Source organism: Oryctolagus cuniculus, chromosome X (genome assembly GCF_964237555.1).
Source record: "Oryctolagus cuniculus chromosome X, mOryCun1.1, whole genome shotgun sequence".
Classification (NCBI taxonomy): domain Eukaryota; kingdom Metazoa; phylum Chordata; class Mammalia; order Lagomorpha; family Leporidae; genus Oryctolagus; species Oryctolagus cuniculus.
Genome location: NC_091453.1, coordinates 101166240 through 101188652, shown reverse-complemented (window position 1 = coordinate 101188652; position 22413 = coordinate 101166240). Strand labels below are relative to the sequence as shown.

The following is a 22413-nucleotide window of genomic DNA, read 5'->3' as shown; positions in this document are numbered from 1 at the left end:
AATGGTGAAAGAATTTTGATTTACTGTATAAGTGTTTGACTATTCACAGGGAAAAATCAAAACTCATATTATGAAATGGGAAGGTTATGTTGTATAACACCACATTGAAAGTCTGGTTATTTTTGAAAAATTATACCATACTGAAGTATTTTCACTAACACCCATTGGATATAGAATGCAGTATAAACTTATTTTATGCTAAAATCTGATTCATTAGGAGTAGTGGGATTATAGTGTAACAGGTTCTTCTACTTTAAATGGTGGTATGAAGTATCATTTTGTGGGCTACTGTAGAAGTTTCCTTCCATGAAAATAACCCCAAGCAAAGTCAAAAACATTCTTGGAGAATGAGGACATCTCTAGGGAGAACCTGACACTGATTGAGTTGTAAAGGTTGTCATTCTAGCCAGGATCTTCCTAGTGAATTGTGTTTGGTAAGTTTGTCAAAAGAATGGTTAAAAACCAGTGAGAAAAATATCTCTGTATTGTAGCATTCAACTTTTGAAAAAAAAAAGGTTTTCTCTAAAGAAATATTTGAAGTATAGCTCATTTTAAATAATTTATTTAATGAGAAATTTATTTTTATATAAAGAAATAAATTATGGCAAATTCATGATATTTTTGGAATAGACTTAAGCAGAGAGCCAGCATCTTAAACCTTTCTAATAAAGTGTATTTCTATAATCACATCATGGGGCTGTAGGCACTTTTTGCCTTTGAATGAAAATAATGAAATTTCAGAGGAACTTACTGAAATGTGCTTGCTCAATATCCATCCATCTATCCAATACTATGTGCCAGATACTCTGTTGGACACTGAATATAAAACAGTGAGCAAGATAACCTGGTCCCTATCTCATAGAAATGATGGTGTAGTAGGAACTCCTTAAATGGTAGGAAAAGAAATCACGTGTTGATGGTTTTGTGGCAATTTTTTGAAAGAGGAAAAAGGAATATATGAAATGAATTCTACCCCTTACCCAGATGTTGCTAAAATGTTTCTTTGGCAATGTTCTCTGAAAAATTGTGTATCAAGTAATTCTGAGGGATATTGTGCATATAGAAGAAAGCCAGAGAAATGAAGCATGAAGAGTAGAGAGCTTTTAAATAATGCTAACTCAGTTTTCCTGAAAGTATGTAGTAATAATGGTTATTTTTCTATAGCATCTTGTATCTTTTGAAGCAATTATACCAACCATATGAGGTAAAGCAAATTTTATTTTCTCCATTATCTAGATGAGAAAACTGAGGCATAGTCATTTAAGTAGCTGAAGTCCTGCAGCTAGAGAGAAGTCAGAACTCTACACTGCTTTTTCTATCACGTCCTGCTAAGAAACCTCGGACTCTGAGTACAAGGGTCCATAAAATCCAAAGGACTTAACAGAAGGTAAGATATTCAGAAAGCTAAATTCACTAATAAAAAAGAGGAAAAACAAAGAATGACAAGGAAGATGTTCCCTCTGCTTTGGACTATTAAGTAGGTCACCCACTAAAAGGCTATTTTGGTATAAAATTTTAGAGGGCATGTAGTACACACACCAGCATCACTGACCTGATTCTTCACTTTTAAGATGTAAGGAAATCAAAGGAAGATTTTTTTTTGGTGGTGGGGGGGGAGGGCACGGGGAGAATGGGATCATTTGAGTATCTCAAAAGAATGTTAGTTGGGAAACTTGATTTAACCAGGCTAGTGCTCTAGATTTTCCCTATCTGAAGTGTGATTCAGCAGAGTGATGCTGTTCCTAACAAGGGGACTGCTTTGTTATATACACTCAGCAATTTCCCTCCACTCCCCTTCCCTTCCCTTCCTTTCCTTTTTGAAAACCATTTTTTGTGCACTCTCTCCTTATGGTGGCATATTTGACAAATCATTAATGCTTAATTTGCTATAAAGCAGCTCTCGCAGGCAAAGAGTGCTCACTATAATTTCAATCTCTGAAGCTGTTTTGGCCCCCAGGTATGCTGGTATTGAATTAGAATGGAAATGTTTTCCTTACAGTTTTGTTTATGGCAGCATAGGTACTTTGTTATTAACTGGCAAGTTGAGACCTCTAAGGGGAATGATAAAGTTTTAGCACATTTCAATTTGACTCTTCACCCTAAACTGAGTATCCATTTAGTTTAGGGTGAAACATTTATTCTAATATTTTTTGGCCTGAAATTTACATATCCAAAATTTAATAATGAATACCCTGTGGCCCATTGAATTTTCCCTCCTGTACTTTTTCACTTTGTTCACATTTTGAAAATATGAACATCTTTTCTCATATACCATCTTATCTTACAAATGACCTTAAATTTCTCCCTCTTTCTCTCTCCCCTGACACCCTGAGGGATAATCTACAAAAATATTGACAAATTTGACCTTAGTGAGTACTTCCCTGACACTCTGCGTACACATATTTATCAAGAATGGCTGGTGATTTTTGGAAGAGCCTGGGAATAGTGCATAGATTCTAGCAATGAGGCTCCTGCAACAAAATCCTCTCCTCCTACCCTTCCTAATCTTTCATCTTTTCTGTAATGGGAATAAGGTATGGAGAAGGAAGGGGATTACTTTGAAAAGTTTTCTATGATACAGAGGTGTGGACGTGTGTTTTTTTTTAAATCTGATAGGTGGCATTAAATCGCAGAAACTTTCAGATTCATCATGGTATGCAATTTTCAATGGTTTAGATTTTCTTCTCTTTCCTCTTTTCCCCTCTTCCCTGCCCCCACACCCCCTGCCCCGAGGCCCTGCTTCCATCACCTCTGCAGCCACTGAGGAGGAAAAAAGGGTTAGAGAAGAACTGGTGGCACATTTAGTCTGCTGGCTACTTAATTTATTAGCAGATATGAGAACTGCCTCAGGTTGATGATTTAACATTGTTGGCTGGGGATGGAATAAATCTCAACGCACCTGTTCCAAAATTGTGTTAATCCTTTCGACTTCACAGTCAATCAAGTACCGCTTTTCCTGCCTCCTGTCCATTTCTTCAATGATGCGCCTGAATTCTTGAACGTCCTTTATGTTTCCCACAGACCTTGCTGTCACTTGCCAGTTGTTTTGCACTGCTGCTTCCATAATCGCTTGGAGGATGGAAAATCCTGTAGAAGGGAAAACGGCTACAATGACTTTTTAAATTGTAAAAATCTCCCTGTAGGTATTAAAGATCCCACTGAGCTGCTCTTTCTAGTCCATTTGGTCCCTTTGAACCTTATCCATTGTGCAGAGCAGACTTACTCATAACCTCAGCCTTAACCTACACAGTTGGCACCTCCGTTCTGTTTTAAAGGGAAGAAGATTCTATAACTTGTGCGCACCACACTGGGCCAGGTAGTCATCAGGCCTTTACCAAAGAAATCACAGCTAAATTCTAGTACTTAATCGCTCTTATTGATATGCATTATCAAAATATCTAGGGAATGAATGTCAAAAACTTACTCCTTATATCTGGCTGCATTTTTTCCTATTGCATTTGAAGGTTATTTCTTTCATCTTCTACATAAGCATTTTTCAGACCGAGAAACAACTTTAGTGCTGATCCTTACATGGATATGATGATCTAACAAGGTAAAAATGATGTCTCCCAAGCAAAATAACCCTCTGAAAGTCTGATAGTCTGTAACAAAGGATTTTATTTGTCCCTTGATCACAACATTATGAGAAAGTTCAATCATATTAAGTCTTCATGAGTTCTTCCTCTTTCTCAATTAAGCTTACCAGGAATTCCTGATTTCTTTTTAGTTAATTTAAATCAGGCATCTATTAGCAACTAACGCCCTGGATCTCTGTTGAAGGGGAAAGAAAAAAGATCTGATGCTTCAGTTTTGGGTAACATTTTTGGGCTTAGGGTTTGAGAAGTTGGGAAGTTCAATATACCACAAGAAGAGCATAGGTATTTTCTATATACTGGTCTTTTAGAGTATTTATACCTCTAATATTATATCAATGTTTTTGCTTCTGGTATGATTACATAATCTAGTATAATTCCATCAATATAGACACCATTTTATTGGAGTATTGTCAAAAGCAGCTCGATTTTCCCACATAAATTTATTTATTTATTTTAGATTTGATTCATTTATTTGAAAGTCAGTTATAGAGAGGGGGAGGCAGAGAGAGAGAGAGAGAGAGAGGTCTTTTTTTTTTCTTAAAGATTTATTTCTATTTATTTGAAAGACAGAGTTAGAGAGACAGGTAGAGACAGAGAGAGAGGTCTTCCATTCCCACATAATTTAAATAGTTTTTCATTTATAGTCAAGTAATGAATGACACATGGTAATGGATGATACGAATGATTTGCAAAACCAAACTGATCTGTGACATAACAATTCAGTCAGCAGGGCAGCAGAGAATGGAGGAAGACTGTGCTGCCCTTTGAACATACTCCAGGTTCTATGCTTTCTCAGGCTATCCTGTAGTATAAGCAGGCTACAATTTAGAAGCTTCTTCCCTGGATTGAAAATGATATTGACATTTGGAGAGCCTGCTTCAGGGAGATGGTAGTGGTGACTCAACCGTTACAACTCCTTTGTGTGCTGGGTGTGTGCAGGAAGGTCACAAATGAGATCTAAGCACTTGGTAATTTCCAAATGAGCTATTTCAGAATAGGAGCTCAAAATTACAGATCACAGTAAATTGCCATTGCTTTAAATGTTAATTCTTACTCTTTTTAAACCAACCACACATATTGATTTCTCAGATTTCCATTTTTTGTGGGTTTTTGATGTGTTCTCTGCTTCAGTGGGAGTTGAGGGCATGGGATTAAGAAATAAACATAGGAAGAAAGAGATGAAAGCATTTGAAACTCTTTCTTAAGCAGTGTACAATAGGACCTCATTATTTTGAATCGTACTAATTAAGAATTGTTGGAAATTCAACAAAGTTTAGTTTATATCTTTGCTATTTATGGAGATGTATTTGCTGAATAATAATGGTAATGAAATTACACAGTGAGTCTTTGATATGTTTAAAGTAAACTTTTTTTTAAAAAAGTACTTTTGCAAAATACAAGTGTTCATGTGTTGAATCAAAATCTGCATTCTTATAACTTATACTCATTGGTCCTGCTCCATAGTTTGGGATAATACAGGACAAATGTAACCCCTTTTCCATATGACAGTCCTTTACATTTTTGAAGGCAATTAACATGTGTCTCTTTAACCTTCTTTTCCTTCTGGTTAAAGATGTTAGAATCTCTCAACTACCATGACATGATGACAAGTTCCCTCATTGTTCTGTCTCTCTTCTATGGATATTTGTCAATATTTAATTATTCCTGATATTCTAGATGTAATTGGATCTGGATGAAAATGGGATTATAGATTGCTTTGATCTGGGTTATTATTCTTAAAGCCTAGGATCGCTAATACTTCTACATTGCCAGATTATATTGTTCATTAGTAACAAATTGAATTCAACTAAAACATGACAGTTCTTCCCATAAAACTTTTGCTCTGCAATGACTCATAATCTGTGTATCAAGATGAATTCCATTCTAACTTGCTTTTATTTCATTTCTTTAATTCCTCACTCCATTCCATGCCTCACTTCTCCCTTATTTCCGCATTGATTTAAATCTAGAAAATTATCTCACCCACTTCTTCAGTACTCTCAGTGGTATCTACTCAGGGAGACTGCAGCTATCTCTGTCTTTGTTGGGCACACCCCTGCTACCTGTGGAAATTTCCTGGTGATTCTCTGCCCACCCATTGAACTTCCTTTACTGACTTCTCATTAACTTCTCCAGAGATGAATGGATTTTAATCCAAGGTAAATCAATTACAACCAATAGAGAAACTGATTTAAAGAACTATTTTATAGACATTTAAAAATTCAAAATCAAACTGAATACTTTGTAATACATATGTGTGAAATACTATGCTGCTATTAAAAAGACAGCTCAATCTGCACATATTAATATGGAAAGATTTCTGCAATGTATGTGACACACTATGTAATATGTAACAGTAGAAAAAAGCTTCAAAATAACATTTATAGTGTAATTCCATTTTTGTAAAAAAAAAAAAGCCTCCCAGGTTTTATATATGTATAGAAAAAAACCTGAAGGAATTGGCAGGAGTTATCTGTGAGGTGTAGGATTGTCAAGAGCTTCTACTTTCATTTATTTATATAACATTTGAAAATTTTACAAGAAGCAGGCAGTATTTTCTGTAAGTTCCAAAACAACAGAGATTACAAAGTGTGTGACTCATGCTGTCCTCTCAAAACCTAAGCTCCTGGAAGACATGGTTGGCAGATGAGTGCTCCTCTCTATGCTGCTTGCTGCCACAAATCAGAGGCCTTTTCATAAACACTGATGTTTTCCGGGCTTTTTATGCTTTTGTTCTTTGAACTATGCAAATGCATTACTTATTCAAAAATTAAGTAGAAAAAGCACACTGATTTCTTAATGAGTGTGCGTCTGGGAACCCCTAGGCTAGAAACTTGCTCGCACATTTTGAGCAAGTCAGAAATGTGGCTTCCCACTGCCATGTCTTTACCAAGCCAGGGTTGTCTGTGTCTGTTGCACTATGGGGCTGTGCATTCTAGGACCCTGGAGAGGTGGGGGAATGGTTGTGGGAGTTGGAGTCCCTAGCTTGCTAAATGCCGGTTTTGCTTGTACTCTGGCTTGCTTGCTTGCCTGCTGTAATGCCATGACAGGCCTCATCCTGGACCAGGAAGGGGGCAGGCTGGGTCCTTGAGAACAAAGAGAGTAAGTTCTCCTGGAATTTATGACTTTTTGCTCCCCACCAGCTCCCCCGGAATTTATGGCCCAATGCTTCCCGCCAGTTCCTCCCCGTGCCATCTCCTTTGTGTGGCCTTCCCACCACATAACGTATATAGTCTTTACATTTAAATGAACCAATGAACATGTTAGGTCCCAATACCTTGCCATATAGAGAATAAGAAGGTAACCTATACAGGAGATGACATACACCCTTGTAAGTGTGAGGCTCTAAAAACCTCTCTTATGCAAACGAGAGGGCCTTTTGCCTGTGCATGGCTAAATGGCTGTGTGCAGGTAGGGGCCCCAGCCGGCTGGTAACAAATAAACCTCTGCTTTTGCATCCGCGACTGTGCCTTGTGCATTGATTGGGAAATTCGGACACTACATGGTCACTTCAGTTCAGTGCATGTCAGGAAGCACTTGAAGAAATGCTTTTATTTATCTTTATAGCTAATTTACTGTGGTTTGACTGTTGGGCATGGCAGCTGACCAAAGTGAGTGCATAGGGGCTTGAGGGAGTAAAAAAAAAAAAAAAAAGGAAAAAAATTAGACTTGAGAGGCAGAGCAAAAGCAGGCGCTGGTACTTGTGGGAGGTGAGGTATGTAACAAAGCCCTGGCTTTGTAAAAATAAGCCTGCTGTTTTAGCAGCTTCCAAATTGTCATCTGCTCTGTGTGAGCTTTAACATGCCAAACTTTGCCACGCTGAACTCTACCTTCTTTTGAGCAGGAAATTCTCTCCTGATTCCAGACCAGCATTGCCTTCCACTTTTTCTTCCCCATTTTAAGGGATGGGAGTTATCATACAGGTGCGTGCTAGATTGTCATCCGCATTCAGCCAAGATCACAGGGGAGTGTGACAATAGAGTATCCAGACAGTTATAGACGAGGAGCTGGACTGCAGCCATGACCAGTCTAACCCTACTGGACAAGTTGTTAGGCTGTTCTTGGCAAACAACGAGACTATCTTGGTAAAGGGCAATGAAGTGGATACTGTGATGTACTGCCCAGGTCTTCCTTCTGCGTGGGAAAGCTGTTAGTGGAAGAGAGCTGCCTGGCTTCAGCTTTCGCCCCATTCCCAGGGCAGTCTGCATCCAATGACTGGTTGCCACGGGATGTAAAGGCACAGTCATCTCACGCTCAATGGGATAACTCTAAAGGGTCATCCCAATTTCACAACTCCCTGAGGGGTAAGGCTGAGGCCTTGTTATGATTGCAGCATAGCCCATTTTTCCATCTGCCCAAATCTGTATCCTTCTCTTCCTCCCATAAGGGTTTATAATGGGAGTACACCTTAACAAACACCTTGCATGGGCATTTCCATCTCAGAGTCTGCTCCCAAGGCATTCAGTCTGTGACTAGTAGTTTGATCAAATGCCAGGGATGACAACAGACGCAAAAATATCTCAAATCTACACTTGTCAAAATCATTATCCTAGAGAGAGAGAGAGAAGGCCATGAATTTGTTCAATGTACAAACAAAATACAAATCCACTCCATGCTGAGCAAATAGAGTATTTCATCTGAAAACATAGAACAATACATAGGATATTAACATATGGAAGTTGGTAGTGAAGACAGCCAGCAAAATATAGTTGAAGATAATTTTCTTTTTCATCTTCCAATAGGGGCTATCATCATATGTTGTTGCTCATGCACCTGTACAAGATCTCTCAGAGCCACATTATCTGTACTTCTGACATGGTCTCTAGAAGTCTCCCAAATGATGCAAGTCTCTGATATTGATGAATGGGCTTCACACAAATGTTGACATTTATAGCAATTTGTGTCAGGCTTGCATTCTCAGAGGGTTTGCTATGAGACCCCAAAAGGGTTGACTGACCCTCTGGAAATGTTCTCAAAAGGAGCAAGTTGCTCTTTCCCAGAGGGTAATTCATTATTTGTCCAGTGGCCTATGTTAGAAACTGCCTTTGCAATATTTTCAGGTTGTAAAAGAGAGGCTCAAACTGGTGCATGAAAACTCATGCGGCCTGTACTTGTCACACAGAATCAGAGCATTCCAGGATTCCAGGCTATAAGGAGTCTTACAGATGACTTGAAGAAGTAGGAGACAACTTTTAAAACTGTGTAGCTTTTTTTTGAAATGGAATTTTTATAGAAGCTCTCTGTGTGTGTGTGTGTGTGTGTGTGTGTGTACGATAAACATAAAAGTGGAGTTACTCTGGTTTGAGGAAGCTGTGTTTAGAGAGGGGAAGTGACTTGCACCAGCCCACACAGCTAGCTTAGGGTCAGAAACAAGATTAGAATACGAGGAAGCAGGCTGGAGCTACGGTGAGGCAGGTGAAGTAGCCAGGGCACAGAATTTAAGAAAGGACTTTCTCAGGGTTGCACAAGCACAGCTTTGCTTGCCTCATGGTATTCTTGGCCTTGTAAGCAAGTCTCTTGACTTCCAATTTAGTGGTCTTTCAAGTACATCATGCTGTCCAGCTTACTTTATAGGTCTTATTTCAGGATGACCCTTGGCAACACTGTGAAGTGCATAGGGCTTGTCTCTTTGTGTACTCTTTCATCTGCTTTTTTTGATGACACACAACCCTGATGTTTGCTGTCTACCCAGTGCCCCAACTAGGCCTATTACCACCATTTTCAGCTTTTTAGTTCCTCCTTCCTCACTTCAAAACTTCTCTGTCCTAGCTCTAATTCTCTTAGCACCTTGCCCTTTTCCAGATGCCAGCATAAGTGAGTTTGAAAGGAAAGGAAGGGGCCGGTGCTGTGGCGCAGTGGGTTAATGCCTTGGCCTGAAGCGCTGGCATCCCATATGGGCGCTGGTTCTAGTCCTAGCTGCTCTGCTTCCAATCCAGCTCTCTGCTATGTCCTGGGAAAGCGGAGGAAGATGGCCCAAGTCCTTGGGCCCCTGCGCCCGCGTGGGAGACCTGGAAGAGGCTCCTGGCTCCTGGTTTCAGATCGACACAGCTCCTGCCTTTGTGACCAACTGGGGAGTGAACCATCGGATGGAAGATCTCTCTCTCTCTCTCTGCATTTCCTCTCTCTATGTAACTCTGACTTTGAAATAAATAAATAAATCTTTAAAAAAGAAAAAAAAAGAAAGGAAAGGAGGGGGCCAGTGCTGTGGCACAGTGGGTTAATGCCCTGGCATGCAGCGCCAGCATCTTATATGGGTGCCAATTTGAGTCTCTGCTACTCCACTTCTTTTTTTAAAAAAATTTTTATTTAATGAATATATTTTTACATAGATACAACTTTAGGAATATAGTGATTCTTTCCCCCATGCTCTCCCCCCCCCCCCCAGCTCCCATCCCACCACCCATTCCCTCTCTCATCTCTTTCTTCATTATGGATAATTTTTAGTATGACTTTATATACAGAGGACTAACTCTATGCTAATCATAGACTTAAACAATTTGTACCCACGCCCACACACAACATAGAGTGTACAATTTGGGGAGAGAATTTGCAGTCAATTCTCATATTACACTTTAATAGGCACAGAGGTCCTACATGAGGAGCAAGTGCACAATGACTACTGTTGTTCCTTTAACAATTAACACCCTTTTGTTATGACCTCAGTGATCATCCGAGGCTCTTGCCATAGGCTGCCAAGGCTATGGAGGCCTTTTGTGACCATAGACTCCATTGGTATTTGGACAAGGCCATAAGCAAAGTGGATGGTCTCCTCTCCCTTCAGATACGAGTGTCTCCTTTTTTGATGACCCTTTCTTTCCTCTGAGGTCTCACAGAGATCCTCCGTGTAGGATTTTTTTTTCCCCACAGAGTCTTGTCTTTCCATGCCTGAAATGCTCTCGCAGGCCTTTCAGCCTGACCAGGAAGCCTTAAGGGTTGATTCTGAGGTCAGAGTGTTATTTACTGTGAATGTCATTCTAGGAGTCTGCTGCGTGGACTGCTTCCCATGTTGGTGCTTCCTTCCTTTTTTAATTCTATTATTTTTACCAGGTACTTGATGTTATTTATATCGTCCCTTTTAAATTTAGACCGGTCTATCTGTTGCCTTTAACATTTAATATGATCATTTTAACAGTGAAGATGGCGTTTATACCACCAATTTGGAGCCCCATGACTAGTTCTTAGGCTGTACCCTGAGAGGTAAGTCTATATGGCTGTATGCAGAACTATACTGTTTTACAGTTTTACACTACCTCCTCCATCTCTTAGTCCCTCTGTTATTTTTAACTGGGATCTTTTTCCAATTGCCTTAAAATACATATAATTAACTCTGTGTTACATAGAGAGTTCAGCATATAGTGTGAAGTAGAGAAATGAGAGAGAAAAAAAGAAAACAGAGAAAAACTAACAAAACAAAACAAAAAGGATATACACAGTAAAAAGTAACAATGGTAAACTGTCCTTCGACAATCAGGTCAAGGATTCTTGAAGAAATTGATTCTAAAGGTGACAATTTCGCTTCTATAGCTTTCATTTTAGTTGTGCTATTAGTTGTCCCAAATCAGGGAGAACATATGGTGTTTGTCTCTTTGGGACTGGGTTATTTCACTAAGCATGAGGTTTTCTAGCTTGCTCCATTTTGTTGCAAAGGACCAGATTTCATCTTTTTTTTTACTGCTGTGCAGTATTCCATAGTGTACATATCCCACAATTTCTTTATCCAGTCTTCGGTTGATGGACATTTAGGTTGCTTCCATGTCTTAGCTATTGTAAATTGAGCTGCAATAAACATGGAGGTGTAGATAGCTCTTTTGTTTACTGATTTCATTTCCCTTTTGTAAATTCCAAGTAGTGGAATGTCTGTGTCATATGGTAGGTCTATATTCAGATTTTTGAGGTATCTCCATACTGTTTTCCACATTGGCCTTACCAGTTTACATTCCCACCAACAGTGGGTTAGGGTACCCTTTTCCCCACATCCTCTCCAGTATTTGTTGTTTGTTGATTTCTGTATGAGGGTCACTCTAACTGGGGTGAGGTGAAACCTCATTGTGGTTTTGATTTGCAGTTCCCTGATGGCTAGAGATCCTGGATACTCCACTTCTGATCCAGCTCCTTGCTAATGTGCCTGGGAAAGCAATAGAAGATGACTCAAGTGCTTGGGCCCCTGTATCCTCATGGGAGACCCAGAAGAAGCTCCTGGCTCCTGGCTTCAAAGCAGCCTAGCTTTGGCAGTTGTGGCCATTTGGAGAGTGAATCAACAGATGAAAGACCTCTCTCGCTGTCTCTCCCTCTCCCAGTCTATAACTCTGCCTCTCAAATAAATAAATAAATCTTTTTAAAAAAAGGAATGGAAAAGGGATGTTGATCATTGTTTTTGGGGTCTGCTCATCTTTTGCAGTCATTCAGATGATGCATATGAAAGTTGATTATCTGCTTTATGATATTTTGGCATTTAATAAATGAACAGGTAGTAGCTTATAGATATCTCAGGGGCTGGCAAAATGGGAGGACAATAGTGAGATAGATCCCTAGAGGGTCAATGCCCATCCTGTCTATGTTGCTCAACTGAATTCACCTGAAGAAAGCACTGGTCTCCCTTTCTATGTCTTTGCCTACTTCTCTGGTTTTTCAACCCTAGTTTTACATTAAAGCTCTAAAATAATTGATTGCCAGGCCCCACCCTGGAGCAATAAAACCAGAATCTCTGGGAGTGAATCCCAGGCTTTGCTTTGTTTTACTTGAAACCCAACATGGGATTCTCATGAACAGGCAGAGTTGAGAACTACTGATCTATTCTTGAGGGCAATCAAACAAATGCGGCATATGAAGCAGGCCTCTTTCCTTAGGTGTCCTCCATGATGGACAGAAACATGCTAGGTGAGAAAGGCTGTATACACCTAGAAATCAACAAACAAAGGCACAGAGGCAAGAAGGGAGGGATGGGACCAGAGTTACAAATTGCCTCTTCCTGCATAAATGATGAATCTGGGTATATTCGGTATATAGGAAACAGACCTGAATGTACTCAAAACACTTTATAAATGTCTTTCTTCTTTGGAGGTAGCATCTGTGTTTTTCTCTCTAAGTTTAAAATTAATATGTGCTCATTTGGAACATTTGGGAAAACATGAAAAATATAAAAAATACAAAGTATGGAGGACTCCCTCTTTTTGCTCTATTTTATTTTTTTACTCTATTTTATGTAAGTATACTTTGCTCTCAACTTAGCAAAATAGATTGTACTACTCATATCCTGCCTTTAAAAAACCCAACATTATATTCTGAACAGCTTCTTACAGCATTAAATGTCTTCAAACATTATTTTTAATGACTATATAATATTCCATCCCTTAGACATGCTATAATTTTAAAAATTTAAAATTTATTTTTAGAGAATATTTTAAGTTTACATTATAGTTAAAGGTTTATTGACTTCACTATAAATAAAGAGCTCAACAAATATAAAGTGAAAAGGCCATATTCCAGAAGTAAAATAAGTACAAGACCATACACAATAATCAAAGGAAGCTATGTTCAATTTCAATCATGTAAAGTAAATTTTAAAATAATCACAAAATCATTAAAATAGTTAGTATGTAATTCCTACCAATTTTTTGGACAAATATTTAAAACAGTGTTTGACAAATCAATGATAGACTCAGGCATTTCTTATTTAACCATTCACCAACATGAACATTTTGATTGCTTCTAATTTCTCACTATTATGAATGATGCTGTGATAATAATACTCACACAATGTTTTTAATTATTTCTCTAGGACAAATGTCTAGAAGTAGGACCACTGAGCCAAACATTTATGAGTGTTTTTGAGGCCCTTGATACATATTGACAAATTGCCCACTAGAAAGGTTGTCCTACTTTTTGTTCCCATCGGCAGAATATGAGAGAATACTTGTATCTCTGTCTCCTTGTCAGCTTTGAATGCAGTGTTTGTCCACTTGATAAGTGAATAAAAGGATTTTCTTTTTTGGTTAGCATTTCTTTGCTAATGAAGTTAGTGACATTTTTTCCATTTTTTTTTGTCCAAGTTTGTTCCTTATTTTGAGTACTGCCTGTTTATTTCCTTTGTTCACATCTCTAGTGATAGTAATATTTTTCTTATTTATATTAAATGTCTGTAATAGAAGTTATATATTTTAACACAGTTTACTTGATTTTTAATGCTTCTGATACATTTCAATGAACAGAAATTTAACATTCTTATGAAATTAATCTTCTTGTTCATCAAAAACAATCATGGTGGTGTAAGGAGGCAAATGAAAATTACTCTTTTACTCTTATTCTAGTGTTCACCTGGACTTTACAATCAAATCTTATATGAACATTCTCTATTTATTGTAACTTTCTTGGTTTCCATGAACTTCTAAATAAAGTTGTCTTGCAGATTGTGGCAAAATAAGGGGATGAGGAAACTAGATAAGGACTGTGAAGGTGGTTTCTGACACAGAAGTAGAGTGTAAAAACAGAGGCAGAGGAAAGAGAGACAATGAGCCCAATTCAGTTATTTTGTATTATATTTTGCCTCAAATAGGAAACCTGATACATAAAAATGTGAACTCAGAGCCAATATTTCAGGGTATGATTATTCATATTACAAAGTGTATTTTCCTTTAAAATAATTCATTGAAAGAGTCCCATTAGTGCATTTGAATCCACATTTTGTTGTTTTTATTTTTGTTTAACTTGATTTAAACACTTTTGGTTTCCATCAAAATCACTATAGTGATTATCTAAGCTTGAGATGCTAATTCAGAAACTGTTCTGTGAGGAGCTTGAGATGGGAAGATCAAAAACCCCTCTGTGTTTGCATATGGATGTCAGTCTGTGAATTTTATGGAACAGTATAAAAACAAATATTCACCCACACTCAGTCCAATTTACCCGTGGCAAATTAAGATTTCCTGGAGGCCTTCATTCCTCACAATTGTGTTTACTTAAGCTTTTCTTTAATTAAGAGATGACTGCACGTCTTCTTTTCCTTGCAGTTGCATGATTGGGTGGGTCCTAAGCTTGTGGAATTGGTGAGTAGAGGTGTCCATAGTTTCCCAGTCCTGTGTTCTTTCTCCTCTTCCCCAATACAAATCCTCCTCAATCTAAGTCAAATTCATTACTTATACTATACTGTGCATGACTAGTTATAGCTTCAATTGTGACCCCCTCCATGAAAGATTCATGTTTTGAAATTAGAATTTTGGAGACTTAAATGGAGCCACCTCTAATAGAGAAATTGTGGACAAGATTAAGCGACTTGAGGTATTCCTGGTAGCTCCTCTCTTGAGGAGGCAATTGCTGGCTACTTGTCAAGTTTAAAGTTGGCTCTGAAGCTGGCAGTGCATGTAACCCTGCCTTTTCCACTTTTCCCTTTCATCCTGTTCTTCGTTATGAATTTTGTCTTCCTGCTGGTGAATTACGTAGCTCCATTTTCCTCATCATAAATTGAGAAAATGTGCCCAAATAGATGTGTCAGTTTTGTTGAGTGAAAGTAAACTTACTTTGCATTGTCAGCTGAAAGGAAATTAAGACCATCTGTAGTACATGTGTTTAACGTCTGGGAAAAGCAAAATAGGCTGAGCTTCTGATCCTCAACCACACAAGGTCTGATATTCAAAACAAAACAGAACAACAGAAAGCAACTGGGGTTTAGATTAAAGGGGATAGTATAACACTTGTGTATTGTTTCTTCATGTTTCTGTTGGGTATCTGGATATTTGTCCTGGGATAGACTGCCTGCAATGCAAACTCACAGGGGGCAGAAGTCCTCCAAAGCTGCTTTGTGGGCTGCTGAGCACTTAATAGATGTCATTTGATGATTGATCATGCCCATTAACAGGGTTCTTACATTTCCTCACTTGGGTTTTTAATCCTCTTGAAATCAGTAATTTCCAGCGCCAATCACATGACTGAGTGTCCTGGCCAAGCAAGCAGTGAGTGGTCTGAGTATTACTAGACGCTTTATAAGTACGAGGTAGAGAGCTAGCCATAGATTTTGACTAGAGAATGTAGTAGCCAGCTCTGGTTGAGTTGCAGTGGAAGGTAAGCCTTTTGTGTGATTAAAAAGGGACCCACTTACAGGTTGGAGGAAGGAGTACTACCAGGTCCAATTTATTCCAGATGGAATCTTGTGACCACTAATAAAATGCCTGCCCACCCTGCTCACTTCCCTTCAGGGGGATGGATTTTGATGAGATACCCAGAAGTGGGTATATTTTGCATTGACCATCTACACCTTAGGCCTTGCTTTATGCAGAACAGTTCTTATATTGTGGCATGTGCCTATGGAATAGTAAAGTGAACTGACCCAGTTGGGTCTTGAGTTTGGAAATTATGAGGGGACTTCAAAAAGCTTTTGGAAGACCTGGCATTATGCGCTTTGCTTTCAATAAGCAGACAGCTTCTTATCAGGAAAGTGCCTTATTTGGAACATTCTTCAGCACTCTTAAATTTTAGAGAGCAAGGCTAGGACAAACCTTAACCTTTTGGAGTGAGGGATATGGATGATGGCTAACGGTGTTAAGGAAAGGGATAGAAAAATGGGGGCAAGTATATGCCAAAGATGAAAGGGGATGGAGCTGTTTGCAGAGGTCAGTGGCTTATTCTGCATGTTGTGCCTGCCACGAGTGCTGAGATTTCTTGATCCTAATACTATTGGAAGGCTGTCAAAGGTGATATTAAGGGCAAGCTCTTGCCTAGAGGACAGAGAAGGGCCAAAGATACAGTCCTGAAGGCAACAGATAACACTTTTCCCTTGAGAAAAAAAAAGTTCCCTTGGACTTAACACTGTGGTCTAAAACTTGCTTGGGAAAGATCCAAAGCGGGATGTGCAAAACTCACCAAGTAAATATATACATTCATGTTTCCTCCATGCTAAAAAACAAAAAAACCCACATAAAAGCACCAACAAGAGCAATTCACTTTGATCACTTTCTTTCGATTGAGTTATTCCAATGGGGATATGAGAATGGATTTAGCAGGATGGGGGAGGGTTATAGGCTAATATTTCACCTCCCCTAGGCCTTGGGGTCCAGAAACAATGACGGAATCTTGCCTTATCTGTAGAAAAGTCAGGCTCTTTTCATTGGCCACAATCCTTCCAAGTATCTTAGAATTCTCAGATATGAGAGTGAGAATTAGTGATGACTCCAATCTCTTCATGGTATAAATGAGAAATTGAAGCATAGAGAGGGCAAATGATTTACTCAATGAGAGGTCCTAAATTTGGCCATAACCACAACCCTTGTCTTGCTTTCATTTTCAATATTAATATTTAGTGATATTCTTGTGATTTTTGGATAAAGATTCATTTTGAAATAGAGTAAAAGTTAAAATCCAACAGGGATATCAAGACAGTTACATTCTTTGCAACTTTGCCTCCAGGACTTCTGTGACTTCCTTAAAGGCTCCAACCTTTTTTCCTTCAATGACTTCTCATGGAGGAATCAGAGTGCTTGGCAACAAATTTATACATTAAAGCCCGTCTTCCTCCTTAAATCTTGCTGGGACTCCCATTTGGGGCTTATTCTAAACTACGCGGGCTTTGAAGCCCATGGCTTGGCTCCTCTTGCTTATTCACACAAATTTCCTTGCAGGTCACAGCCTGCCCTGGCATCTGCAACCTCTAGTGATTTCCCATGGCTGCCCTCTCCTCCTGGAAAAGCCTTACTCCCATCCCAATAACCTCTCATTCATTGAGATTCTATTCAAAATACTTATTACTGAGCAGATAACCTGATGGAGATGGTGGGAAATGAAGGGTCCAAGCACTCACATCCATCTTCTTTTATCCTGAAAATCTTAGGTTACAGAAGATGTGCATGACTTCTAAGGAATTGAGTCTCTGTTTGAATAAGAGATTTGTTTTCTGTGTTGTTATATATAAATCTCTCTCTCTCATCCTTTAGATTTGAAATTGAACTCCCTTTCCTTTCATTGGTAAGATCGGGGTAAGGATAGAAACTAGCATTTACTGAATGCCTAATTTGGGCTGAGTACTGTGCTATTTATATACATTATCACATTTAATCCCCCAGAAGCCTAAGCAGTAGGTAGTTATGTTTATTAACAGATGAGGAAATGGAGCCTCAGCAAGGTCCATGTTGATGAACAAAAGCGTGTAACTAGTAAGTTTTGGAGCTATGATCTATATCCAGGTCTGCGTTCTAAGTATACACTCTCTCCTTTCCTCTCGTCAGCAATGAAATTTCTCAGACATGTGTGACTTCCCAGCAGATAGGGAGGGAGTCAGATATTTTTCTATATGTTTCTCCATGGCAGGGAAATCTCTAGAAAACATTTATGTGTAACTACCTGAGGACACTCCAGAATTTTGGAGGCCTACTGGGACACATGCCATGCAGCCGTTTGTAGGTGAATGCTTAGCAGAAACACAGTTAGGGTTCTCCAGGTAATGGTATTTCTCCCATCAGTTAACAGCTTTGGGATTGAGTTAGAATTACTAGACTCAGTGGGTTTTATCCTTGCTTGTGTCCTTATTTTTCATAGTCTCAGGTACTCCTCTGTTCCCATAGTAGCAGCTTCTTCTGATTTCCCTATTTCTGTCAAATTTTCTTTGATTTCTAATTTCTTTCATTAGTTGTAAAATCTGAACACTATCTTGGACTCTTCCATTGCCCTCAGCATTCATGGAGTCAATTCATCCTTCATGTCTCTGCTTCTTTCTTTGTATTCCCATTAATACCAGCTATTTTGAAGTTACTATTGGTAGTTCTGTGGGCAACTGCAATAGTTCTCTCCCTTCCATTAAGCTGCTTAGAAAGCAAGTTTTACTGTCATCATTTTTGATTATGCTATGTCCATGTTTATTCTCAAAATTTAAAAATTTTTCTTCACCCATGGGACATAGTGCAGAGTACATGTCACAGATATTTCAACTTGCCTGCAATCTAGGATTTACCTTTTCAGAAAGTCTTGAGCAGCTCATTGAACTAGGCAAGCTTGCAATAGTTCCTTTCCCATTCTGGAACTCAATATCCTCATCTGTAAAATGCTATTCTATTTTAGGGGTCCTCAAAAGAGTGTATAAATAGGTACTGTTTGACTGAGTTTAGAGGGAGGGTCAAGAGAATTCTACCTGGATAAGAGACAAGTGGAGGCCAGGATATAGATAAAAAGGAAAGATAATCTGAAAGGGGGCAGATAGAAAAATATTTTTAAAAAATTTCTGTTCACTTTCATCCTTACTATCCTTTATTAATGCTTTAATTGGAAATGGATGCTTTGATTATGAGACATAAAGCAAAGAGATATTAAACCCATCATTTGGGCCAGCCTCCTTTTCCATCAATTTCCAGATTACTAAGAAGGTGGGCTGAGGTCCTAAAAAGAAACCTGTAGAAGTGAAACTGACGCTATGAGAAACAATGACTTGATCAGCCCTTGTCCTGTCGAGGAATAGGTTACTATTTTATTCTTTTTAGTATTTTCTTTTTCTACTTAATACTATTGGTTGAACTCTTTAATTAACACACAATTATTCTTAGGTGTTTAAATTCAATTGAAAATTGATCCCTGTTAAAAATAAGAGTGGGAATAAGAGAGGGAGGAGATGTACAGTTTGGCACACACTCACTTGGACCTACCCCTGATGGTAAAGCTAGAAACGTGCCATGGGACTCCAAATCCCATTAAGTTGGTAGGTACCAATACCCTCTTACTAGTTAAAGTGATCAGTTTAAGTTCATAATTGAACATAAAGATAGGATTAAATGTCAAGGGGATCACATAAATAAGACCAGTGTCTGCTAATAATAATTGATAAAATTAAAAAGGAGAGAACAATCCAACATGGGAAGCAGGATACACAGCAGACTCAGAATGGCAAATGCCCTTAACAGCACTCTAGCCTCAGAATCAGCCCTTAAGGCATTTGGATCTGGCTACAAAGCCCATGAGAGTTTCGCAGGCATGGAAAGCCAAGACACTGTGGCAAAAAAAAAAAATGATCTAAATGAAAAATCTCTGTGAGTGACATCCCAGTGGAAAGAAGGGGCCATCAAAGAAGGAGGTACCTTTCTCTGAAGGGAGGAGAGAACTTCCACTTTGATTATGGTCTTGTCTAAATAAGGTCAGAGTTTGTGAACTCAGGAGGCATCCATAGCCTTGGCAGCTCATGACAAGAGCCTCGGGTGATCACTGACGTCATAAATAAGAGTGTCAATTGTTAAATCAACAACGGGAGTCACTGTGCACTTACTCCCCATGTAGGATCTCTATTCTTAATGTCTTGTACTATGAGCATTAATGGTAAAACTAGTCTTCAAACAGTACTTTATACTTTGTGTGTCTGTGTGGGTGCAATCTGTTGAAATCGTTACTTAGTATATACTAAATTGATATTCTGTATCTAAAGATAATTGAAAATGAATCTTAATGAAGAATGGGATGGAAGAGGGAATAGGAGATGGGATGGTTTGTGGGAGGGAGGGTGGTTATGGGGGGAAAAACCGCTATAATCCAAAAGTTGTACTTTTGAAATTTATATTTATTAAATAAAAGTTTTCTTAAAAAACAAGAAGGTGGGCTGAGGGCAAAGTATTGTGGCACGTTAGGTTAAGCTGCCACTTGGGACAACTGCATCCTGTGTTGGAGTGCCAGTCCAAGTTTGAGCTCCTCCCCTTTCTATCCAGCTTCCTGCTAATGCATCTGGGAAAGCAGAGATCATGGCCCAAGTGCTTGGTCTGAGCCACCCATGTGGAAGTGCTGGGCTCCTGGCTTCAGTCCAGCCCAGCTCTGGCTCTCATGGGCATTTGGGGAAAGAACCAGCAGATGGGGAGATATTCTCTCTCTCTGTCTCTGTATCTGTCTCTGTCTCTCTTCCCCTCTCCCTCCCTCTGCCTTTCAAATAAGTAAATAAGAAAATTGTTTGGCCAAGGTATAGGAAAAGCTCTATACCCATGGACTAGATGGAAGCTAACTGGCCTTATTAGCCATCAAAGTCATGACCTTGGCTTCATTTAGCCAGAGGATCTACCAAGCTGGGACAACTTATTTGCATAGGCAAACAGCCACATGGCTATGATTGAATTTAGGAGTCCTTTAGGAACTAGAACCTGAGGGTTTTTCAGAAGGGGAACCCTAAATTGCTTAAAGTTGCCAACTATAGTGGTTTTTTTTTCTTTTTTTTTTTTGCCAGGCAGAGTTAGACAGTGTGAGAGAGAGAGAGAGAGAGACAGTGAGACAGTGAGAGAGATACAGAGAGAAAGGTCTTCCTTCTGTTGGTTCACTCCCCTAATGGTCGCTACGGCCGGTGTTGTGCCAATCTGAAGCCAGGAGCTGGGTACTTCCTCACAGTCTCCCATGCAGGTGCAGGGACCCAAGCACTTGGGCCGTCCTCCACTGCCCTCCCGGGCCAGAGCAGAGAGCTGGACTGGAAGAGGGGCAACCGGGACAGAATCCGGTGCCCTGACCAGGACTAGAACCCGGGGTGCTGGCGCCACAGGTGGAGGATTAGCCTATTGAGCCGTGGTGCCAGCCAGCATGCTAGGTTTTATGTGTCATTTTGAGGAAGAGGCAGTTATAGGATCCTCTGTAGATGAAAGTAGCAGGCTCTCCAGGAGAGTTAAGTAACCAGCTTAGGAGGGCAAAGATAAGTAGACAAGAGGCAAACAGCTAAAGATGAATATTTCTTTAGCTTGGATACCCCATCAGAGCCAGTAATGATTCAGTCTCCAAGACTTGTTTCCACACAGCCATTGGGAAGTGTAGGTATGGAGCCATTCTGGATCTTCAAGTTGGCCTACTTTTAGGCTGTTTTAAATTTTCCAGTGTGTTTTAAAAAACTATTTGACAACCCCCTTAGGCCATAAAGCAAGTTTATGTTTTGGATTGAAACCACACAATTATAATGCTCTGGAATCTTCTTAAGGGAACCTTCCCACCTGCACTATTTAACTCTGTGAATGCCAATGTAATAGCATCTGACCATTTGTAGCACCATGGATGGAACTGGAAGTCACTGTATTATGTGAAATGAGCCAGGCACAGAAAGACAAATACTGCATGATCTCATTTACATGTGGAAACTAAAAAAATGTTCAATATGAAAGTAGGGAGGAGACTATTGGTTATCAGAGGCTGGGAAGGGTGAAGGAATGAAGAGATGTTGGACAAAAGATATATGGTTACTTTTAGATAGGAAGAATAATTTTTTCAAGGATTTATTTTATTTGAAAGTCAGAGCTACAGAGAGAGAGAGAGAGGGACAGATAGAAAGCTTCTATCTCCTGGTTCACTCCCTAGCCAGAGCTGGGCCGGGTCAATGTCAGGAGCCAGGAGCTTGAACAGAGTCTCCCACGTGGGTGGCAGTGGCCCAAGCACTTGGGCCATCCTCTGCTGCTTTTCTCAGGCCATTAGCAAGAAGCTGGATTGTAAGTGGAGCAGTTGGGATGCCAACTGGTGCCCATATGGGATGCTGGCACTGTAGGTAGCAGCTTAACCTGCTATGCCACAGCACCAGGCCCTGGAGGAATAGTTAGTGATTATTTAGTGTAGTCTTAAAAAATATAAAGTGTGTGCTCTCATCACAAAAATGATAAATAAGTGAGGTAATTCATTTGTTAATAAGATAGACTTAGCCATTCCACAATGTATATGGACCTCATAGTATCCTGTTGTATAATATAAAATAAGCATGCAATGTTATGTCAATCTAAAAAATAAATAAAACTTAAACACAAAATACAGATGTTCTCTAAAGTTTATTAGCTATTTTGAGCAAGGAACACAATTTGCAGCAATGCTAATGAGGAGAGGATTTTAGAATTACCTTAGGAGAGATATG

The 22413-nt window shown here is 39.3% G+C and overlaps 1 protein-coding gene across 4 annotated transcripts in view; it reads right to left on the bottom strand.

The window, feature by feature from the left end:
• GRIA3 (glutamate ionotropic receptor AMPA type subunit 3) overlaps positions 1-22413 on the bottom strand; it is a 311476-nt gene that overhangs the window by 146836 nt on the left and 142227 nt on the right. For all 4 annotated transcript variants that reach the window (XR_011385359.1, XM_008273165.4, XM_002720270.5 and 1 more), the window contains exon 4: positions 2900-3087. Coding sequence is in view for 3 of the 4 variants with exons in the window: in XM_008273165.4 (XP_008271387.1) it covers positions 2900-3087 (188 nt within the window). In the remaining variant the exon portion in view is untranslated. The remainder of the gene's footprint in view (positions 1-2899; positions 3088-22413) is intronic.